The 23342-nt window shown below is 47.3% G+C and overlaps 1 protein-coding gene and 2 pseudogenes across 1 annotated transcript; 1 reads left to right on the top strand and 2 right to left on the bottom strand.

Moving 5' to 3' along the window:
- The window catches only part of LOC132206921 (uncharacterized), a 1098881-nt pseudogene that overhangs the window by 523184 nt on the left and 552355 nt on the right, over positions 1-23342 (bottom strand).
- LOC132206920 (uncharacterized) overlaps positions 20374-23342 on the top strand; it is a 172324-nt pseudogene continuing 169355 nt past the window's right edge.
- Positions 22787-23206, bottom strand: LOC132206930 (late histone H2A.2.2-like). The gene has a single exon (XM_059642042.1). The coding sequence runs from the start codon at positions 23177-23179 to the stop codon at positions 22787-22789; it is 393 nt and encodes a 130-aa protein (XP_059498025.1). The 5' UTR covers positions 23180-23206.

Raw genomic sequence — 23342 nt, 5'->3', positions numbered from 1 at the left:
TCTGAACCCTCTCCAAAGCATTCACATCTTTCCTATAATACGGCGACCAGAACTGGACGCAGTATTCCAAGTGCGGTCTAACCAAAGTTTTATAGAGCTGCAACAAGATCTCACGACTCTTAAACTCAATCCCCCTGTTAATGAAAGCCAAAACACCATATGCTTTCTTAACAACCCTGTCCACTTGGGTGGCCATTTTAAGGGATCTCTGTATCTGCACACCAAGATCCCTCTGTTCCTCCACGCTGCCAAGAATCCTATCCTTAATCCTGTACTCAGCTTTCAAATTCGACCTTCCAAAATGCATCACCTCGCATTTATCCAGGTTGAACTCCATCTGCCACCTCTCAGCCCATCTCTGCATCCTGTCAATGTCCCGCTGCAGCCTACAACAGCCCTCTACACTGTCAACGACACCTCCGACCTTTGTGTCGTCTGCAAACTTGCTGACCCATCCTTCAATCCCCTCATCCAAGTCATTAATAAAAATTACAAACAGTAGAGGCCCAAGGACAGAGCCCTGTGGAATTCCACTCACCACTGACTTCCAGGCAGAATATTTTCCTTCTACTACCACTCGCTGTCTTCTGTTGGCCAGCCAATTCTGTATCCAAGCAGCTAAGTTCCCCTGTATCCCATTCCTCCTGACCTTCTGAATGAGCCTACCATGGGGAACCTTATCAAATGCCTTACTGAAGTCCATATACACCACATCCACAGCTCGACCCTCATCAATTTTTCTAGTCACATCCTCAAAAAACTCGATAAGGTTTATAAGGCATGACCTACCCCTCACAAAGCTGTGCTGACTGTATTTGATCAAGCCATGCTCTTCCAGATGGTCATAAATCTTATCCCTCAGAATCCTTTCTAACACCTTGCAGACGACAGACGTGAGACTTACCGGTGTATAATTGCCGGGGATTTCCCTATTTCCTTTCTTGAAGAGAGGAATTACATTTGCCTCTCTCCAGTCCTCAGGTACGACTCCAGTGGAGAGCGAGGATGCAAAGATCTTCGCAAGTGGCGAAGCAATTGCATTTCTCGCTTCCCAAAGCAGCCGAGGACAAATCTGATCCGGGCCTGGCGACTTGTCAATCTTAATGTTTGACAAAATTTTCAGCACATCAGCTTCCTCTATCTCTATCCATTCCAGCATGCACACCTGCTCTTCAAAGGTTTCATTCACTACAAAGTTTGTTTCTTTCGTAAAGACAGAAGCAAAAAACTCATTTAGGGCTTCCCCTACCTCCTCAGGCTCCACACACAAGTTCCCTATGCTATCCCTGATCGGCCCTACTCTTTCTTTGACCATTCTCTTATTCCTCACGTAAGTGTAAAATGCCTTTGTGTTTTCCCGGATTCCTTCTGCCAAGCCTTTCTCGTGCCCCCTCCTGGCTCTCCTCAGACCATTTTTGAGCTCCTTCCTTGCCTGCATGTAATCCTCTCTAGCTGAACTTGACCCCAGCTTCCTCCACCTTATGTAAGCTACCTTCTTCCTTTTCACTAGAAGCTCCACCGCTCTCGTCATCCAAGGTTCCTTAATCTTACCCCTTCTTGCCTGTCTCAGAGGGACATATTTACTCATCACTCCCAACAACTGTTCCTTAAACCGTCTCCACATGTCTATAGTTCCCTTACCATGGAACAACTGCTCCCAGTCCATGCTTCCTAACTCATGTCTATATATATTCCTGCCGGGTTGGCTCTCTGACCTTAATTATCTCTCCGTCTTTAATCTGGAGGCGGTCTTTGCTGTCATTTTAAAATTCTGTTCTCTAACCCTTCAATTCCCTTTGCTTATTGTTTCTGATTATAGATGATAGCAAGCTGGATAGTGGTTTGGTGTACTCGGCCATCACTATCCCAAAGCCAAGAATCACTGGTAAAGGATACATTATATATATTTTTATGACATTTCTGGCTCAGTGAAAGTGGAGATTTTCTCTGGTTCATCTCGACCCTCAGAAAACCCAGCCACTTTTAATATCACTGCTTTCCTCTTGCTTAAAGCCTGGAACAAAGACCTGCCCAAGCTACTCAAATCTTTTTACGTGATTTGAATTTACTAAACACGATAGTGTTTGCAATTCACCAAAAGCATTGTCAAATTCCATCAATGCCAACTAAATTGACAACAGGGTAACGGGAATTGGAAGAGGGAAACAGACACTGATGGCTAACTGCGATATTGTTCATCTTGTTTTGAGGGGACACCTAAAGTTTGGGCACTGTTTACTACCCCAATACAACAGCGTAATATATGAGAGTGGCCCCTTCTGGCCTTAGTCACTGGGGCCATTCGCTCTGGGTCCAGCATCGTTCTCATGGGGAGCTTTGTCATTTGCTGTTTCTTTGATGACAGGAAGTTCGGTGGAGGGACAGGTAATGGTGAGGAAGCAGAGAGGCTGCAGAAGGGCATGGGCAGGCTTGGAAAGTGGGCAAAGAAATTGCAATGGAATACAATGGGGGAAAGTGTGGGGTTATGCGCTTGGGTAGGAATGGAGGCATTGACTGTTTTCCAAATGGGGAAGGTTTCGGAAATCTAAAGCACAAAGAGACATGGAGTCCCAGTTCAGGGCTCTCTTAAATTTAACATGCAAGTTCATTTGGCAGTTAACATAATACCAGCATTCATTTCAAGACGGCTAGAATACAACAGCAGAGACGTAGTGCTGAGGTTGTATAAGGCTCTGGTCAGACCGTACTTGGAATACCATGTGCAGCCTTGGGCCCTGTATCTCAGGAAGGATTGCTGGCCTTGGAGGGGGATCCAGAGGAGATTTACAAGATCCCAGAGATGAAGGACTTGTCTGATGAGGAGTGGTTGAGAACTGTGTGTCTGTACTCAAAGGAGATTCAAAGGATGAGGATAATCTGATTGAAACTTAGGGAATATTGAGAGGCCAGAATGGAGATGAGGACATGAGGGGCACAGCCTCAGAGTGAAGGGATGACCTTTTCGAACTGAGATGAGCAGGAATTTCCTCAGCCAGAAGGTGATGAATCTGTGGAACTCATTGCCACAGAGGGTTGTGGAAAAGGGATTCGTAAAGGGATCAACTACCAGGGGAAGAAGGTAAGAGAGTATGGTTTAGATACATATCAGCCATAATTTGATGACGAAGCAGTCTCGATGGGCCAAATGGCCCAATGCTGCTCTGCTATTTTGTGGTTCATAGATTCACTCTTACTGAGTGACCTGGAGGGGATCACACACTTTTGAACCTCAGAATAAGAGTGTTCTGTCCACATACTGTGTAGCACCCATGCTAAAATGCGCTCAGGTAACTGAATGACCAATACAACTTAAGGGCTAGCAGGAGGAGACCATTCAGCCTCTTGGGAGTCGGCGGCCCCATTCATTGTGGCACGGCTGACCCCATCTTGGACTCAGATCCAGTTTCCTGCCCCCACTCCCTTTCACCCATCATTGATTAAAAATATATCTGTCTCTTCCTCCAATTTGTTCCGTTGCCAACATCCCTCACACACAAGGGAACAGCAGTGTGTACACACAGCACAGCAAATCCCCCAGATTCACATCCCTCTCTCCCTTGGAGAGCAGCCATTCCTCCTTACCTCTGTTTTCAATCTGTCCCACCACCTTCTCTTGAAATGTTGACCTGTTGTTCCAGATTGACCCACATGAGCAAACATTCTCTTTCCTTCTCCTTCCCATCTTATATCCCTCAATTAGATCCCCTCTCATTCTTCTAAACTCCATAGATTATAAGGTGAAACTGCTCAATCTCTCTTCATAAGACCATCCCCTTACCTCAAAAATGAAATGGAAAAAATCACCTTATATCTAGATAGTATCGTGAATGTAGAACAAATATCTCAAAGTGAGCTAGTCACAGTGTTGAAGAGGTCTACAGCACAAAAAGAAAAATAGCCCACTGAGTCTGTACCAGTCAAAAACAACCACTTCATTATTCTCTAATTCCATTTCCCCAGCACCCAGCCCATTGCCAACGCATCCCAAGTGCACATCAAAATCCTTCTTCAATGTGATGAGGGTTTCTGCCTCTCCCATCTTCACAAGTAGCAAGTTGCAGAGGCACCACCAGCCTCTGGATGAATGTGTGAGTGATAATGGGAACTGGAGATGCTGGAGAATCCAAGATAATAAAATGTAAGGCTGGATGAACACAGGAGGCCCAGCAGCATCTCAGGAGCACACAAGCTGACGTTTCAGGCCTAGACCCTTCATCAGAGAGGGGGATGGGGTGAGGGTTCTGGAATAAATAGGGAGAGATGGGGAGGCGGACCGAAGATGGAGAGAAAAGGTAGGTGGAGAGGAGAGTATAGGTGGGGAGGTAGGGAGGGGGTAGGTCAGTCCAGGGAAGACGGACAGGTCAAGGAGGTGGGATGAGGTTAGTAGGTAGGAGATGGAGGTGCGGCTTGGGGTGGTAGGAAGGGATGGGTGAAAGGAAGAACAGGTTAGGGAGGCAGAGACAGGTTGGACTGGTTTTGGGATGCAGTGGGTGGAGGGGAAGAGCTGGGCTGGTTGTGTGGTGCAGTGGGGGGAGGGGACGAACTGGGCTGGTTTTGGGATGTGGTGGGGGAAGCTGGTAAAGTCCACATTGATACCATTGGGCTGCAGGGTTCCCAAGCGGAATATGAGTTGCTGTTTAGGCAACCTTCGGGTGGCATCACTGTGGCACTGCAGGAGGCCCATGATGGACATGTCGTCTGAGGAATGGGAGGGGTAGTGGAAATGGTTCACAACTGGGAGGTGCAGTTGTTTATTGCGAACCGAGCGGAGGTGTTCTGCAAAGCGGTCCCCAAGCCTTCGCTTGGTTTCCACCAATGTAGAGGAAGACACACCGGGTACCGGTGGATGCAGTATACCACATTGGCAGATGTGCAGGTGAACCTCTGCTTAATGTGGAAAGTCATCTTGGGGCCTGGGATAGGGGTGAGGGATGAGGTGTGGGGGTAAGTGTAGCATTTTCTGCGGTTGCAGGGGAAGGTGCCAGGTGTGGTGGGGTTGGAGGGCAGTGTGGAGCGAACAAGGGAGTCACGGAGAGAGTGGTCTCTCCAGAAAGCAGACAGGGGTGGGGATGGAAAAATGTCTTTGGTGGTGGGGTCGGATTGTAGATGACAGAAGTGTCGGAGGGTGATGCGTTGTATCCGGAGGTTGGTGGGGTGGTGTGTGAGAACGAGGGGGATCCTCTTTGGGCGGTTGTGGCGGGGGCGGGGTGTGAGGGTTGTGTTGCATTCCGCATGCAGATGGCCTTAAGGCCCTCTGCTTCTTCCTGTCCCGCAGGCCCGACCAGTCCCCCTCCACCGACACCCTCATCCGCCTAGCTGAACTCGTCCTCACCCTCAACAACTTCTCTTTTGATTCCTCCCACTTCCTACAGACTAAGGGGGTGGCCATGGGCACCCGCATGGGACCCAGCTATGCCTGCCTCTTTGTAGGTTACGTGGAACAGTCACTCTTCCGCACCTGCACAGGCCCCAAACCCAACCTCTTCCTCCGTTACATTGATGACTGTATCGGCGCCGCCTCTTGCTCCCCAGAGGAGCTCGAACAGTTCATCCACTTCACCAACACCTTCCACCCCAACCTTCAGTTCACCTGGGCCATCTCCAGTGCATCCCTCACATTCCTGGATCTCTCAGTCTCCATCTCAGGCAACCAGTTTGTAACTGATGTCCATTTCAAGCCCACCGACTCCCACAGCTGCCTAGAATACACCTCCTCCCACCCACCCTCCTGCAGCAATGCAACAATTCCATCCCCTATTCCCAATTCCTCCACCTCCGCTGCATCTGCTCCCACGATGAGGCATTCCACGCCCACACATCCCAGATGTCCAAGATCTTCAAGGACCACAACTTTCCCCCCACAGTGTTCGAGAACGCCCTTGACCGCGTCTCCTGCATTTCCCGCAGCACATCCCTCACACCCCGCCCCCGCCACAACCGCCCAAAGAGGATCCCCCTCGTTCTCACACACCACCCCACCAACCTCCGGATACAACGCATCATCCTCCGACACTTCTGCCATCTACAATCCGACCCCACCACCCAAGACATTTTTCCATCCCCACCCCTGTCTGCTTTCCGGAGAGACCACTCTCTCCATGACTCCCTTGTTCGCTCCACACTGCCCTCCAACCCCACCACACCCGGCACCTTCCCCTGCAACCACAGGAAATGTTACACTTGCCCCCACACCTCCTCCCTCACCCCTATCCCAGGCCCCAAGATGACTTTCCACATTAAGCAGAGGTTCACCTGCACATCAGCTAATGTGGTATACTGCATCCACCGGTACCCGGTGTGGCCTCCTCTACATTGGGGAAACCAAGCGGAGGCTTGGGGTCCACTTTGGAGAACACCTCTGCTCTGTTCGCAATAAACAACTGCACCTCCCAGTCGCAAACCATTTCCACTTCCCCTCCCATTCTTTAGATGACATGTCCATCATGGGCCTCCTGCAGTGCCACAATGATGCCACCCAAAGGTTGCAGGAACAGCAACTCATATTCCGCTTGGGAACCCTGCAGCCCAATGGTATCAATGTGGACTTCACCAGCTTCAAAATCTCCCCTTCTCCCACCGCATCCCCAAACCAGCCCAGTTCGTCCCCTACCCCCACTGCACCACACAACCAGCCCAGCTCTTCCCCTCCACCCACTGCATCCCAAAACCAGTCCAACTTGTTTCTGCCTCCCTAACCTGTTCTTGCTCTCACCCATCCCTTCCTCCCACCCCAAGCCGCACCTCCATCTCCTACCTACTAACCTCATCCCACCTCCTTGACCTGTCCGTCTTCCCTGGACTGACCTATCCCCTCCCTACCTCCCCACCTATACTCTCCTCTCCACCTATCTTCTTTTCTCTCCATCTTCGGTTTGCCTCCCCCTCTCTCCCTATTTATTCCAGAACCCTCACCCCATCCCCCTCTCTGATGAAGGGTCTAGGCCCGAAACGTCAGCTTGAGTGCTCCTGAGATGCTGCTGGGCCTGCTGTGTTCATCCAGCCTCACATTCTATTAGCCTCTGGATGGAAGTGTTTTCCCTCATTGGTCCCTCCATCAAGGAGGAAAAGTTTCTTCCTGCTTACACAATCTATGGTCCCTCATCATTTGATACATCCCTATCATGTCCAGCCTCTCAATCTCCTCTGCTCTAAAGATAACAACCCTGATCTCTCCAATCTCTCTCCATCACTGACACTCTCCAGCATCTAAGGCAACATCCTGGTAAGTCTGCCTCTACACCCTCTCCCAGTGCTTTTAGATACATTCTGTCATTAAAGTGTCCTTCATTTACACGTCACTGTGATATTGCATCAGGTGGGAAACACTCAAGTTATTTTGCAGTGAAAAAGCTGGCAGATAATTTTTAATCAGCAAAGTTACGTTTTAGCAGGTGGTTAATGTCGAGTCACTGTTGTCTCATTGCAGAGAAAGAGAGAGAGAGAGAGAGAGAGAGAGAGAGAGAGAGAGAGAGAGAGTGAGAGAGAGACAGCAACAACTGTTTTACTGTTTAACCTGTTGGTCACCACATCTAAGGCAAAGGGGAACGATCATTCACAGCAATCTCTACCAGTGCAGGAACTGAACCCCGCGCTTTCAGCACGACCAGACAATCAAGCCCTACATGGCAAAAACATTGGTGGCTCAGTGGTTAGCACTGCTGCCTCATATTGTCTGTGTGTTTCCGCCAGGTGCTCCAGGCTTCTCCCATTGGTCTAAACGTGTGCAGGTTCGGTGGATTGGTCATGCTAAATTGCTCATAGTGTCCAGGGGTGTGTAGATTAGGGAGATTAATCATGGCAAATGCATGGTTACGGGACAGGGTAGCAGCGCAGGTCTGGGTGGGATTTTCCTTGTAGTTTAGTAGAGACTTGATGGGCCAATGGCCTACTTCTACACTGTGGGGAATCCACTACTGTCAATGTTTAGCTCAGCAGTGTGGGTCAAGTTATTCTGATCTGAGCACTGCACTTTGATGAGATTCACTTTCAATTTCTAAACTAATGGGGAGGTAATTTTGTCAGATGTCCAAGGGGTACTCTGAGGACTTGAATTTGAACCTTGCTGTGGCAGGTGATGGATTTTGAATTCAACTTTAAACAAAGCAGATCTGGAGTTGAGATTTTAATGATGAACATTGTCAGGAACAAAGAACCATCTGGTTCACTTGTGAAGACTAACATGAGAAGGCATTTCTTCTCTAAGGGAGCTAGGAATCTTTGGAACTTCTTGCCACAGCGAACATGTGTATTTGTTGCATTGGGGGGAGGCAGATGTAAGGCTGGGATTGATAGATTCTTGATCAGCCAGGGAATCAAAGGAAAGGGCAGGAAAGTGGACACGAGGAATGGTGGATCAGCCACAGTCCAACAGAATGCAGGCTCGAGGGGCTGAATGGCCTCTTTCCATTCCTGTCTTTGATGGTCCTTTTCGGAGCGAAATCTGCCGTTCTTACCTGGTCCACTCTGCACTTTACTCTTATCACTTTGCGGACACCTCATTCACTTGCTCGGCATGAAGGCAATCTGTCGGCGGACATTCTGAGATTGGCATCCATTGCCACCTTGGCAGAGCTGGCCACGCCCTGTTCAGAGTACAGAGAAATAACATTCATCATCGTCAGTTTTCGGCTTGTTCCAATGGTGTGCGTTTCTCAGAGGAATTGGTCTGTGTAATAACCCCAGATGTTCACAGCTCATCCTGTACACTCTCACTGTCTTCCAGATAAAGTGTTATTCTCACCACCCAGCCCCTCTGTCCCCCACGCTCACTGTCTGCCCCCTCTGTGCCTGTGCGCTCACCACCCACCTCCTCTGAATATCCAGCTTGTAGACTTGACACAGAAATGGTTCATCCAGTTTAATGTTGATCAGCGAGAGGTTATCTGCTTTGGGAGCAAAACCAGGAAAACAAATTGTTATCCAAAAGGTGACAGATAGGGATGCGGGGGCGCAATTAGACCTGGGAGTACCTCGTGCACCAGTCACTGACAGTGAGCATTGCAGCAGCAGCAGACGGTGAAGAAGGCAACAGGACGGTGGCCTTCATAGCGAGAGGGTTCGAGTCCAGGAGCAGGGCTGTCTTGCTGCAATTGTACAGGGAGAGACCACGTCCTGCAGTATTGTATGTGCAGTTTGGGGTCTCCATCTCTGAGGAAGGATGCCGTGGCTATGGAGGGAATGCAGCCGAGGTTTCCCAGACTGATTCCTGGGATGGCAGGACTGATGGATAAGGAGAGGCTGGATCGATTAGCATTATATTCACTGGGGTTTAGAAGAATGTGGGGTCATCTCATAGAAATCTATAAAATTTTAACAGGACTAAACAGTGGTAAACACAGATGTTGCTGATGGCCAGAGTAGGGGGCGAGGGTGCGTGAGTCCAGAATCAGGCAGTCACAGGCTAAAGGAGACGGGAAGGACTGAGATGGGGACAAATGTCTTCACCCAGCGGGATTCTCTGCCACACAAAGTGGTCAGGGCCAAAGCAGTGAATGCTGTTCAAGTAGTTGCATGGAGTTCTTCGGGGCGAAATGTCTTGTACAGCCACATAATAACATCCCAACTGCTACACTCAGTGTTAGAACTGAAAAAAGACAAGTGTTCCAAACTTGCTATCCACCCGTGACTCCACTTAATGGAACTATGTGTCTGGACCCCTCGATCCCTCTGTTTGACAACACTCCCCAGGGCCCTGGCCCCTGCACTGGTTTGGCTCACCAAAGATGCAACACCTCCATATTTGTCTAAATTAAACTCCACCCGCTAGTCCTCAGCCCATTGGCCCAGTTGATCAAGTTCCTGTTGTACTCTGAGATAATCACCTTCACTGTCCACGAGGCCAACAATTTTGCTCCTGCTCCTCATTTACTACGTTTCTGTATTGCCCTATTTTCAGGCTGATCAACCAGACCTGCGTCAGGTTTCTGCAGCTGACAAATGGCTAAGCTTTGTTGCCATTCTCTCAGCCAGACATCAATTCCAAAGATGAACTTGCCTTGAGAAACCATCTGAATAACTGTCTCACACATAACTCTGAGAGAGCCAATTTCTCCTGCTGTAGCATGATCTGACCCTTGATGGCAGGGATTTGAGATTTTGTGCTGTCCATTCCCAGCTTGAGTATCCATTTGATCTCCTGGTCAGTGGGTCAGGGCAGATAAGCCAATGAATTGAATCTACTCTGCATTTATTTTTTTTTAATTGTGGTGAGCTGGAAATAATTCTAGGCAGGATTGTTCTCCAGCTCTATCTAAATTAGCCTCTAAGTTCATCATTTTCAAACATACATCCAGCTCTCTTTTCATACCTCATATGGAATCCACCTCCACCACTCTCCCAGGCAGCACATTCCAAATCCGAACAACGTTCCGAGTAAAGATGTTTCTCCTCATCTCACTCCTAGCTGTCTTGGTGACAATCTTGAAATTGTGACCCTTGGTTACTGACATAGTGGAAACAGAGTATTGAACTTCACTCTCTCAAAATTCTTCATAATTGTGAACACGTCCATAAAGTTTCCTTTTAATCTTCTCTGCTCCAAGGGGAATAAGCCTGATTTCATTAATCTTTCCATGTAAGTAAAATCTTTCATTCCTGCTGTCATTCTAGTAATCTCCTTTGGACCCTCCCCAGAGGCTTCTTCCTTAAGTAAGGTGCCCAGAACTGAGAACAAACACAGTCTGAGCAATGTGGTCTTAGCAATGACTTGTAGAGATGTAGCATTACTTCCTTGTTTTGAGACTCAATGTCTCTATTTTTAAACTCAAAGATCCTTTGAAACTGCTTCACAACTGTTTCAACTTGCCTGGCCACCTTCAGAGAATAATGCACATGAACCCCAAGATCTCTCTGCTCAATACTCCCCTCAAAGCTGTACCCTTAAGCTTGTATTGTCTCTCTGTGTTTTTATGAGCAAAATGCACAAGCTCATATTTTTTCTGCATTGAAATATATCTGCCAGGTCTCTGCCCATTTGGCCAACTTGTCAATGTACCTGTGAAGTCACTCAGTGTCATCCTCACAATTCACTCTTCTCCCTGGCTTAGTATCAACTGCACATTTAGAGATTTTATCCTCAACACCCAACTCCAAATCATTTATATATAATCAATACAGTTATCAATACATACCTGCCAGTTTCACCAAAGTCAATGGGTGAGTATATTTACCAGTCTGTTCTTGTTAGTTTCTGCACTGTGAATTAACAGAGGTTACCCTGTCTCTGTCAGTTTCTGCTGCGTAAGCATGAGTATAGTTACCAATGTATGCCTCTCTGTTTCTGTCTTGCAATTTGTAAATGTTCTTATCAAAATATACCTCTCAGTTCCTGCTTGGTGAATGTGAGTGCTGTTACCAATATATGTCTGTGAGATTCTGCTCTGTGAATAGGAGAGTCTAGTTATCAGACTGTACTTATCACTTTATGCTCTGTGAAACTGGGAATGCAGTTATCATTATGACTGTCAGTTTTAGCTTTGTCAGTGAGAATGTAGTTTTTAATCTCTCCCTGATAGTTACTGCAGTGTGAATGCCTGACTGAAATTAGCAGAAACCAAAAGAGACTGATAACTATAAACACATATTTACATTGTAGTAAATGTGTCATCATCATCGGTTTGTGTGCTTCTTCGATATGCACAAATGGGTTTAGTTATTGATCTGTACATGTCAGTTTCTCCTCGTTTATCAAAATGGCTTAGTTCTCTGAAAGCCAGTACTATTCTCTGTAACTGCATGATTCACGCTGTGACAGTTATTGTTAGGATGTTGAGGCTGCATCTTAATCTCTTCTGCATTGCGTGATTTATGAGTTGAGTGTCAGTCCATGTGGTAGTTGAGGGGATGGAGAAGTTGAGGACATGGGGTGATAACAGGAGGGGAACTGCTTTATTCTGAGAACCATTCTGATGAATGGTCACACATTTCTGATATGGTTAGAGAATGTGAGATCTGTGGCATCACTAATATAGAACATAGAACATAGAACAGTACAGCACAGAACAGGCCCTTCAGCCCACAATGGTGTGCCGACCATTCATCCTCATGGATGCACCCTCAAATTTCTGTGACCATATGCATGTCCAGCAGTCTCTTAAATGACCCCAAATGACCTTGCTTCCACAACTGCTGCTGGCAACGCATTCCATGCTCTCACAACTCTCTGTGTAAAGAACCCGCCTCTGACATCACCTCTATACTTTCCACCAACCAGCTTAAAACTATGACCCCTCATGCTAGCCATTTCTGCCCTGGGAAATAGTCTCTGGCTATCAACTCTATCTATGCCTCTCACTATCTTGTATACCTCAATTAGGTCCCCTCTCCTCCTCCTTTTCTCCAATGAAAAGAGACCGAGCTCAGTCAACCTCTCTTTATAAGATAAGCCCTCCAGTCCAGGAAGCATCCTGGTAAACCTCCTCTGAACCCTCTCCAAAGCATCCACATCTTTCCTATAATACGGCGACCAGAACTGGACGCAGTATTCCAAGTGCGGTCTAACCAAAGTTTTATAGAGCTGCAACAAGATCTCACGACTCTTAAACTCAATCCCCCTGTTAATGAAAGCCAAAACACCATATGCTTTCTTAACAACCCTGTCCACTTGGGTGGCCATTTTAAGGGATCTCTGTATCTGCACACCAAGATCCCTCTGTTCCTCCACACTGCCAAGAATCCTATCCTTGGTCCTGTACTCAGCTTTCAAATTCGACCTTCCAAAATGCATTACCTCGCATTTATCCAGGTTGAACTCCATCTGCCACCTCTCAGCCCATCTCTGCATCCTGTCAATGTCCCGCTGCAGCCTACAGCAGCCCTCTATACTGTCAACGACACCTCCGACCTTTGTGTCGTCTGCAAACTTGCTGACCCTTCCTTCAATCCCCTCATCCAAGTCATTAATAAAAATTACGAGCAGTAGAGGCCTAAGGGCAGAGCCCTGTGGAACCCCACTCACCACTGACTTCCAGGCAGAATATTTTCCTTCTACTACTACTCGCTGTCTTCTGTTGGCCAGCTAATTCTATATCCAAGCAGCGAAGTTCCCCTGTATCCCATTCCTCCTGACCTTCTGAATGAGCCTACCAATACAACTGCTCGTTTCTCACCGAAATCAGAATCACAGATATGGTACAGCACAGAGGTATACAAAATGAACAGAGGTAGAGATAGAGGAGTGGAGTTAGCTTTGACGAGGGGACATGGTTTTAAAGTGAAAGGAGGTAGATATCGGGGAGACGTCAGAGGTAGGTTCTTTGCTCAATGTGTACCTGTCAGTTATTACTCTGTGAATTTGTATCTAATAATTATATTCTTCATGTCAGTATTTGCAACATAAATGTGTGAGCACATGTCTCCAGCACTCCCTGTCAGTTATTAGTTATCAATTATCACCCTGTACCTGTCAGTTTCTGGGTTTTGAATGGGAAATGAATTTCTCATTCTCTCCTAGTCAGTTTATGCTGTGTAAATGGGCAAGAAAAATGATCAGTCCTTGCCTGTCAGTTTCTGCTGTTTGAATACGAATGTCATGATAAAACTGTACCCATCAGTTCCTGCCATGTGAATGTGAGTTTTAACATCAGCTTTCTTTTGTCTGTTTCTGGAATGTCAACGAGTCGTCGTAGATATCAATCTGTACCTGTCAGTTTTTACTGTTGTGTATCAATGTGCCTTGATTCTCTGGAAATCAGTAATATTCTCTTTGACTGAGAGATACATTCTGATATAGCTATTAGGGTGTCCAGACAGGCTATTAATCTCTTCTGCATTTTGTGACTTCTGCATTTACTGTCAGTTGGCAGGATCTAGGAAGGGTCATAGAAGTGGGGCTGCTTTCCTCTGAGAACCACTCTGAATCAGTAACACGTTTTCTAGTTTGCGTGCTGAGTGTGGGTTTTCTATACCGGACGTCCCGAATGCTGGTTCTGTGTGTCAGTACGGGATCTTTTTTCTGGGTTCTGTAGTATCAATGAGATATTTAGATTCATTTTCTGTTGGACATTTTTAGTGCTCTTTCATTAAAGAGAGTTATGTTCTGCACCTATCTGTCTATTTCTACATTATATATTTATACTAATACTCTAAACAACAGAATGTCATTTCCTTCATCACCAGGATCAGAATCAGGATGAGGTGCAGTGCAGAAGTAGACCATTCTGCCCATTGTGCTTACACTGGGACATTCTATTCTGCATACTAGTTTCCAGTAGTTGGTGAGAACGTGAGCTTCTTCCACTCACTCCTCGTGTCTATCTGGTAGTGCCAACTTGACATTAATTCTGTAGTTATCAGCCTTTGAATAGCTGGAATGCCAGCTTTGCGATGTCTGCAACAGTCTCAGGTACTGTATATGGATTTCATTCTCCTTTCCTGTTCATTTGTGGTTTTGTATCTGAATGCAGCATAAACTCTGCAGATATTCACTGACCCTGTATGATTGCGGGATTAATTTTGCACTGACATTTGTCCTTACCAGTGAGGCTTAATTTCGTTGCATTCAATCTCAGTTTTTTTCTTTTAATTTGAGTGCACAGTGGACTTTGTCAATCATAACTAGACAATGTAACAAATAAACATCGAACACCAAATCTCCTCTCTGTTGTGATTGGTGAGTTTGTGCATCAGTTTACATTTGTCCATATCTGGAAATCTGTGTAAGGATAAATTTCATTGTCTTCCTTTCGTCATTCAATGGCTGGCTGTGAGCGAGTTTTCTTGCATGCTCCTCGTCAATATATCTTTAAAGACTGTTACTGATTTATGTCACACTGACTGTTTCTGTATGTCTCCTTGTGTTTCTAGCTCATGTCATGTCATCATCTGATACTCCTCATAAGGTGTGATTCATGTACTGTAAAACAGCTTTTTCATACATTGACTCTTGCAGAAACATGTCCACTCTTTCTCAGTCTCTTGACCAGAATGTCAGCATGGATGAAGTGAGTTTTCATCAGTACTTTATTCAGTCTCTGGTATTATCTGTTAATCTGCTTCTCATTATTTGTCATTGTATTTCACAGTGCATGAGTATCTTTTTAAAATGAACACATCACTTTCAGAAGTTGCAGGAGTGTGTTTGATTTTTCTAATCTCTACTGCTCAACATGAATGAGTCTTCATCTAATCCACTCAGTGTCAGGGCCTAAAAGTGAAGGCATTTCTCACTTTGTCAGTCTCTGATTGTGCGTTTATTCTAGATTGGTCAGTCCCTGGTCTGAACGTGCATTCCAAATTTTGCTCATGTGACTGGCATCCAACAGAGAAGAACATGGAAACTAACATGAGTGTAGCAGGGAAGGTCGAGAGTAACTTCAAACCCTTTGTAGAAATTTGAAAACAAAATGAAAGGAGATGTACAATGTTTCTTGTTGGACTGAAGGAAAAATTAAAAGCAATGTTAAATCCTGTAAGGTGAAGAAATGGAGAATAATGTTGCCATAAGGGTGAGGACAGCAGTTCCTCTGCAGCCTCGATACATTCATAGAAATAGAATGCTGACTGATTGGGTTTAGTGTTGCTAGCTGTTTTTCATTGGCGCAGACCCAAAGGGCCAAAGGGCCTTTTTCTGTGCTGCAGACTTCGATAACTTGAGGTTGTTTGGGGAGATCACTTTGAATGTACCATTTTCTGTGATTTGCAGCGTATACAGAACGTTTGGTTGTTCCATATTGCAACATGCACCTTTGGACAGTGAGAGTGTGTGTGTGTGAGTCAGAGGGTTAGAATTATTCCACAAAGAATTAATTCTGTCCTTCTCATTTACTGATAAGCTTCATAAAAACGTGTTTCATCCAAGTTAGTAACTCTTGTCCTCTCAGTGAGCAGTTTCTTCCCATTTCTGCACTGAACTGAGGTATGGCTGTTGCCACTATGTTACAGCATGATCTATTTGTTTGTCTTGATTTGAAGTTTGAAAATGCCCTTAGTCAGTGCAGATTTAATACAGTTCCCGAGTGTCTATTCCAGATGACCGTTCAGTCTATCCATCTTCAAAACCGGTGTCAATGTCAATGGGCTACATGCCTGCTGATTGTTAGAAGCAGCTAGTCACACATGGCTTTCTACCGAGGAAATATGATAACATCCAGGTCCTTCCAGTATTTGCCTGGAGGAAGAGAGAATACACGCTTCCTGTAAAACCCTGAAAATGTGAGATAGTAGGAACGGCGGATGCTGGAGAATCCGAGATAACAAGGCGGAGAGCTGGACGAACATAGCAGGACAAGCAGCTTGGCTGCTGTCTTCATCCAGTTCTACACCTTGTTATACAGAAAGTCTGGCAATATTTCCACTGTTGACGGCACAATATCTAAAAACAGCGTGAAACAGAAGCTAATCGATGAATTTCCATCAGTGCTGAGAGGATAAAAAATACCACAAGACTGACCCCCAGCAGCTTCTTGCCGCTGTGTCTCCCTCAGCAGGCCCACACACAGCCCGAGAAAGGCCTCTCTCTCCCCGCCCCCAGGCCGCTCTCTCTCCAAGTTCCGGGGCCAGTTCCTGCCCCGCTCGGCCTCTTACCAACAGCCCCCGGTTCTCCCTGAACTGAGCCCGAATCAATGCCGGTCTCGGAGCCCCCCTCTGTGTCCCAGACTCACATCTCGATGCGCTGCCGGAAGGAGCCTGCCGCTCCCTCGCTTCCCTGGGCGCTGGTCTCTCCATTGCGGTCTGTTTCAAACAAACCTCTTCCACTCACTGAGTCAATGCCCCTCAATGGCAGCGCAGGGGGAAGGGCCTCACGCATGCGCTCCTCTGGGTTGTGTGTGACAAAGGGACAGGGCAGTGCAATGTGTCTGGTGGGGATGCTGTTCAGAGGGTCGGTGTGGGCTTTTAGTTGGTCTGAATTGTCTGTTTCCACACTCTAGGGATTGTATGATGATTCTATGAAGTTTGCTGCAAATTAGGTGCATAAATGTGAACTATATGCTAATGTTTTGATCTGCTCATATAAACTACTTTCCTGTTTTCATATAGAATAAACGTTAGACTATAATTTTGAATGCTCCGGTTTCCTCCCACAGTCCAAAGGTGTGCAAACTAGGCGGGTTGGCTGTGCTAAATTGCCCGTGGTGCCCAGGGATGTTTAGGTTAGGTGGGTTAAGCACGAGATATAAAGGGTAGAGGAATAGGTCTGGGTCTGCTCTTCAGAGGGGCGATGGGGACTTGTTGGACCAAATGGCCTGGAGGGGTTTTGTGTGTGGCAGCATCTTCAAAGGAAAAAGAAACAAAATTAACATTCTGGATCCCGTGACCTTTACGCAAAACTGATGGCGGCCGGGGAAACGTCAGTTTATATCCAGAAGCAAAAGGAGAGTGTGATGGGGTTTGGAATAAATGATAGGATAGAGCCTAACAGAGAGAAGAACATTTGGTCAGAGTTGTTGACGATCAGGCTGGGAGGTTAAATAGTAGTTAATGGGGACTATTAGTGACTGACAGTAGGTGGTGGATAATGGCAGGGTATGTGGTAACAAGGCATTGTGAGGGGTAGAGTTTGGGCACAAAAATTATTCATCTCGATATTAAGTCTGGAGGGCTGCAGGGTCCCCAAGTGGAAGATGAGGTGTTGTTCTTCTAGCTTGTGTTGAGCTTCAATGGAACTCTACAGAAAGACAGAGATGTTGGACTGGGAACGAGGTGGTGTATTAAAGTGTCAGGCAACAGGAATTTCAAGGTCTTTTTTGCAAGCAGTACATAGATGCTCTTCAAAATGATGAGCCAGTCTATGCTTTGTTTCACAACTGGATGTTTTAAGAGAATTTGGACAGTCTTTGTTACTGGGCAAGAATGATGCAGACTTTTCAAAGAAAAAAAAATGCCGGGTGTGGGCATCACTGACTGGTCTGAGCATTGATTGGCCCTCCTGAAATGCGCGTCAGAAGGTGGTAGTGAACTGCCTTCCTGAACCATTGAATCTCTGCTCTGTAGGTCGACCCACATTGCCGGTAGTAAGGGAATTGCAGGATTTTCACGGATTGACACAGGCTGAATGGCCAATATATTTCCAAGTCAGGATGGTGAGTGGCTTGCAGAAGATCTTGCAGATCATGCTGTTCCCGTGAACCTGCTGCTGTTGTCTTTCAAGATGGAAGTAGTTGTGGGTTTGGAAGGTGCTGTCTAATTTTATGTTTGAGAGAGTGGATGTTTGTGAATGTGGTACCAATTAAACAGGAGCAGCTTTTTCATGGATAGTATCTCGCTTGCCGTGTGCAATTGGAGCAGCACTAACACATGACTTAAATGTTGGAGATTTTGGACAGGTTTGAGAAATCAGGAGGTAAGTTACTTGCTGCAGTATCCATAGCCTTAGACCTGCTCTTGTTGCCACTGCATTTATTGGGTGAGTCCAGTTCAGCTTGTGGTTCATGGTAGCTTCCAGGATGTTGATAGTGGAGGACACAATGATGCTGAGGCCCAAGTCAAAGGATGCCTTCCTGCACGTCTCTGTGATGCAGTTTTACACTCACACACTGATCAGGCTTGATATAGCCTCCATCCACCCTAACAGCAAGTTCCATCACAACAATCCCCACTACAATCCCAAATCTCTATGGTATTGTATCGATTAATGTGTGATAGTGAACAGAATTGGACATGTTGCACTGACCCTGAGAACAATACTCCTGTATTACAGCAAAGCAGTCAATGTTCCTTCTCCTCTCGGAAAGTCTGCCCAGGCACACACTCACTTTGACTAGAGGTTAGCTACATCTCCCCATGCTGAGAAACTGCACGGTCTGTGTGTCTATGTTTAGTGGAGAACAGCTGATCTCCGCTGGGATTGATTTTGTAATGTTCACTGTCAGAGCAGGAGGAGCAAATACAATTGAAAACATTGGAAAGGTTCACTAAAGTGAAGGCCAAGCTGATAGTGAAAGTGACCAAGAAAGCAGCAAAGAAATGAACCCATAGGTGCAACATGTAACCATCTGAACCCAAAGGCTCCTGTCAGAGACACCGATATGTCTCAGGAAAGAGCTGAGCCCGGCTCAAAGGGTCCCTGTCCTGGTTCCGAGTGGAGACGTAGGCATTAATTAATTTGAATTACTCAAAGCACGCTTTCTTGGCTCCATTTACACCAGTTCCTCTCGCACATTCTACAATGAATCAGTGTGAGGACACCCCCTCTCATTTTTACTGACCATCAGTTCGGGTGCACTTGCAGTTCAGGAACAAAAACAAAGTTACTGGAAATGCTCAGCAGATTTGGCAGCATCTATGGAGGGGAAAAAAGTGAACATTTCAGGTCCGATGACCCTTCCTCAGAACTGGATGCAGAGAGATAAAGCTGAGGCCTTTGCTGAGTACAGAGCGTTCAGCATCAGAGAGCAGAAGGTTAGGAGGGATGGCCAATACCGGACATGATGTGGGGTGTTTGTGGGAAGGGATAGAGTCAGAGGGAAGGGAAGGAGCGGTAGGTTCCAGACAGCCATTGGTATTTTTGAGTTGATGCATCTTGTGGGCCTGATTGCCTGATCGGACAAGAAAAAAAATTCCTTGTTAGTCTGACGAATGAGCCGGAGGATGAAGTGGAACTGAGGACTGGTACAGCTCTGAGCCAGTGTGTTACGATGCTGTTGGAGAGAGAGGTTGAGAGTATGCATGTGCCGCCGCATCGCATTGAGGGCGGATCTCAGAATGTGGCCAGAGCTGCCGTCCGTGGAACGTTGAACATCATGGTGATATCTATGATCCTAGGAGGATTCAAAACATGAGGGATGAAACTTGAGTTGGAATCCACGTGGTGTGAGTCTGAGCCGGAGGCAGTCACTGAGGAATGTGATATGGCTGTGGAAAGTGATATTGGCTGGATGAAGAGTCTCGGCCCGAAATATCAGCTTTTGTGCTCCTAAGATGCTGCTTGGCCAGCTGTGTTCATCCAGCCCCACACTTTGTTATCATGGCTGTGGAAAAGTCAGTTTCAGTTCCTGTCCGTTTCTATTTTACACATTCAGGGAGAGAGTAACACTGGCGCAGAAACCCCGCTTCATAACACAGCCCTCAAGAATTGATTTTGTGTGATTCAGCTGGAGCAATGGAAACTGACACTGTCGTATTCTACAGCATCTGCAGTTTCTGCTATCTTTGAAATGGAAGCTGACATGCTGTCTCCTGAAAGAAAGGCCGGCACATGAGCGTTTAATTGTATCACAACTGCTTTTAAAAGTTCCACGTTTTTTATCTTCGAACATGAAGCTTGAGTCGTAGCTGGAGGCGGAGCTGGACATTTCTCTGTCTGTCACTTAGTTTCCTGCCCGGGCCGCCTCTCCCTCTCTGTCAGCTCTTTCTCAGTCAGGTCGGGGCGGGCTGTATAAAGAAGGAAGGTGAGGCAGCTCGGCTCTCACTCGGCAGCGATTGCAGTGAAGAAGCGTGATGTCTGGGAGAGGCAAAGGAGGCAAAGGCCTGGGAAAAGGCGGGGCGAAGCGGCACCGCAAAGTGCTCCGTGATAACATCCAGGGCATCACGAAACCAGCCATCCGGCGCCTGGCTCGCCGTGGCGGGGTCAAGCGCATCTCGGGCTTGATCTACGAGGAGACCCGCGGGGTGCTGAAGGTTTTCCTGGAGAATGTGATCAGGGATGCGGTGACCTACACTGAGCACGCCAAGCGCAAGACGGTCACTGCCATGGACGTGGTGTACGCTCTGAAACGCCAGGGCCGCACTCTCTATGGATTCGGCGGCTGAGCAACTCGTCCCTTTTCCAGCGAACCCAAAGGCTCTTTTCAGAGCCACCCAAACCCTCCGATTGAGAGCGGAGACCTGAGGACGGGGAAAGGCAACACATAGGGCTGTTGCAGCGACTTTTAATTTTGAACCAATCCTTTAAGGAAATATATTAACTTCGTGCCGCGCGTTGCAGGAGAGAGAGCGCGGATTGTGAAATTATACTGTATGCAGAAAAGTGTTTTCTAACCAAGGTATCCCTGCACTACAGATAGAGGTTTCACGCCATTCGAGACGATACTGTTCTGCAGCTGGTTATGCCCTTTCTAGTGAATACCAATCTATCAGTAATACTACCAGTTGTCCATACCATGAATAATAATTTGCTCTGTCCGGAATTTTGGGCCCAGGCGCTAATTGCATATTGCAGTGTTTGTACTTCATTGACGCTTCCAGGAATGATACTTTGTTCAGTTTGATTCTGGCAGCTGTGCTGATGTTTTAGTGGCGAGTTCATTCGAACTGCCTGTCAGAGACACATCAGGAAATGATTCAGAGCCCTCTCCGCGCTGACTGCAAGTTAGGTTCACAATAAAATTTTGTAAAGCATAAGATATAACCTTAGTTGCAGACACATGGGACTTCTCGTTTTAAAATTACTTCAGCTCAGGCTGAAATCGGCGGGCGATTTGAAATTGACCAACTGTCATTTCAACTTAACCAATCAGCCTCCAACAACTATTTTGCTGCCTTTTCTGTCCTTCAGCGGCTGTTTCTCAGGGGGTTGAGGGACGGGGCTGTATCCAATCCCAGTTCTAGGGCGGGCTCTCCATTCCCTTAAATAGGCAGCGCCGCAGCAGGATCATCATTGATAGCAGCGGCCTGTGTATTACAGAGAGAATGGCCAGAACCAAGCAGACAGCGCGCAAATCCACCGGAGGAAAAGCTCCCCGCAAGCAGCTGGCGACCAAAGCGGCCCGCAAGAGCGCTCCGGCCACGGGCGGAGTGAAGAAGCCTCATCGCTACAGGCCCGGCACGGTGGCTCTGCGGGAGATCCGCCGCTACCAGAAATCCACCGAGCTGCTGATCCGCAAACTGCCGTTCCAGCGCCTGGTGCGGGAGATCGCTCAGGACTTCAAGACCGACCTGCGCTTCCAGAGCTCGGCCGTGATGGCCCTGCAGGAGGCCAGCGAGGCTTACCTGGTGGGGCTGTTTGAGGACACCAACCTGTGTGCCATCCACGCCAAGCGGGTCACCATCATGCCCAAAGACATCCAGCTGGCCCGCCGGATCCGCGGGGAGCGCGCCTAAAAGGAGCGTGCCCCACCCTGCACATTCACCCCGAGAAACAACGGCTCTTTTCAAAGCCACGACACGATACAGAGAGAGCAGCAATCGTCAGGCACTATGGACTTTAGTTAATGCTATTGATGTCGTCTCAATACCACAGCTCTTACAGAAACTTAATGTGTCTGAGATGCACTAATTCATCTTAAAGACAGGACGCAACTCGGGGCAATCAGATTTATACACTTTCACTAATCGCAACAAATTCAAGTACTGCACTCCACGTTTTATAATATATACATTTCCAATTGAAACGCCTCTGTGTGCGAATTGCTTCCCTTGGCGTTTCCCCAGCTGTAACAACTTGGCGGAGGAGGATGGTGGGGAACAATCGCCAATTTCAAATCCCACCAGAACATAGAAACTATTTTTATATTTTTGTTCGTGCACTCGAAATTTTGCGCAGCGCAATCTCCCACTAGGGGATTCGTTCGACCAACTGAGGAGGGTCGGGTCAGTCTCGCATGGCCACTGTCTGGCGCAGAGCTATTCCATGTCTCTATTTCCCTGTCAGCATATTGATGGGAATGCCCCTGTTTGAAGTCGCTGTCCCTGTAGCAAAACCTCCAACTTTATTCGTACCGTCCGGCAGCTGTTCTAGTGTTATCCGTGTTAAGGAGAAAACAAAAGGGATTATTTTTGCTCATTTAAAGGACCGTGCTGGAACATAACATGAAAGTTAATTAGCCAACAGTGACGGTCTAGTTGCTTTTCACTGATGTTGTGGGTGGCTCTTAAAAGAGCCTTTGCGTTTGCAAATTCAAGAACGGCCTCTTCACTTTTTAGCGGAGCCCCCTGCGGCGGTTTTCTTGGGCAGCAGCACAGCCTGGATATTAGGCAGCACCCCGCCCTGAGCGATGGTCACCCCTCCCAGCAGGTTGTTGAGCTCCTCGTCGTTGCGCACGGCCAGCTGGAGGTGCCTGGGGATGATGCGGGTCTTCTTGTTGTCCCGGGCCGCGTTACCGGCCAGCTCGAGGATTTCAGCCGTCAGGTACTCGAGCACCGCAGCCAGATAGACCGGCGCTCCGGCACCCACACGCTCAGCATAGTTACCCTTTCTCAGGAGCCTGTGAACACGGCCCACCGGGAACTGCAGGCCAGCCCGGGACGACCGGGACTTGGCCTTCGAGCGAGCTTTCCCTCCACTGCCCTTTCCTCTCCCAGACATTGCCACAACCTCACAAACACTTTCACAGAGAATGCTGCAATGTGGCCCCATCCCGCCGTCTTATACCTTCGGGAGGAATGGGGGTGCGGCCATTGCTGATTGGTCACATTGTTCGGTATCTCCTAATGTCGTTTCCATTCCCAATCAGATATCTGCTTCCCTC

This window comes from Stegostoma tigrinum, chromosome 44 (genome assembly GCF_030684315.1).
Source record: "Stegostoma tigrinum isolate sSteTig4 chromosome 44, sSteTig4.hap1, whole genome shotgun sequence".
NCBI lineage: Eukaryota > Metazoa > Chordata > Chondrichthyes > Orectolobiformes > Stegostomatidae > Stegostoma > Stegostoma tigrinum.
The sequence above is the reverse complement of the archived record's forward strand: the minus strand, read 5'-3'. Positions and strand labels throughout refer to the sequence as shown.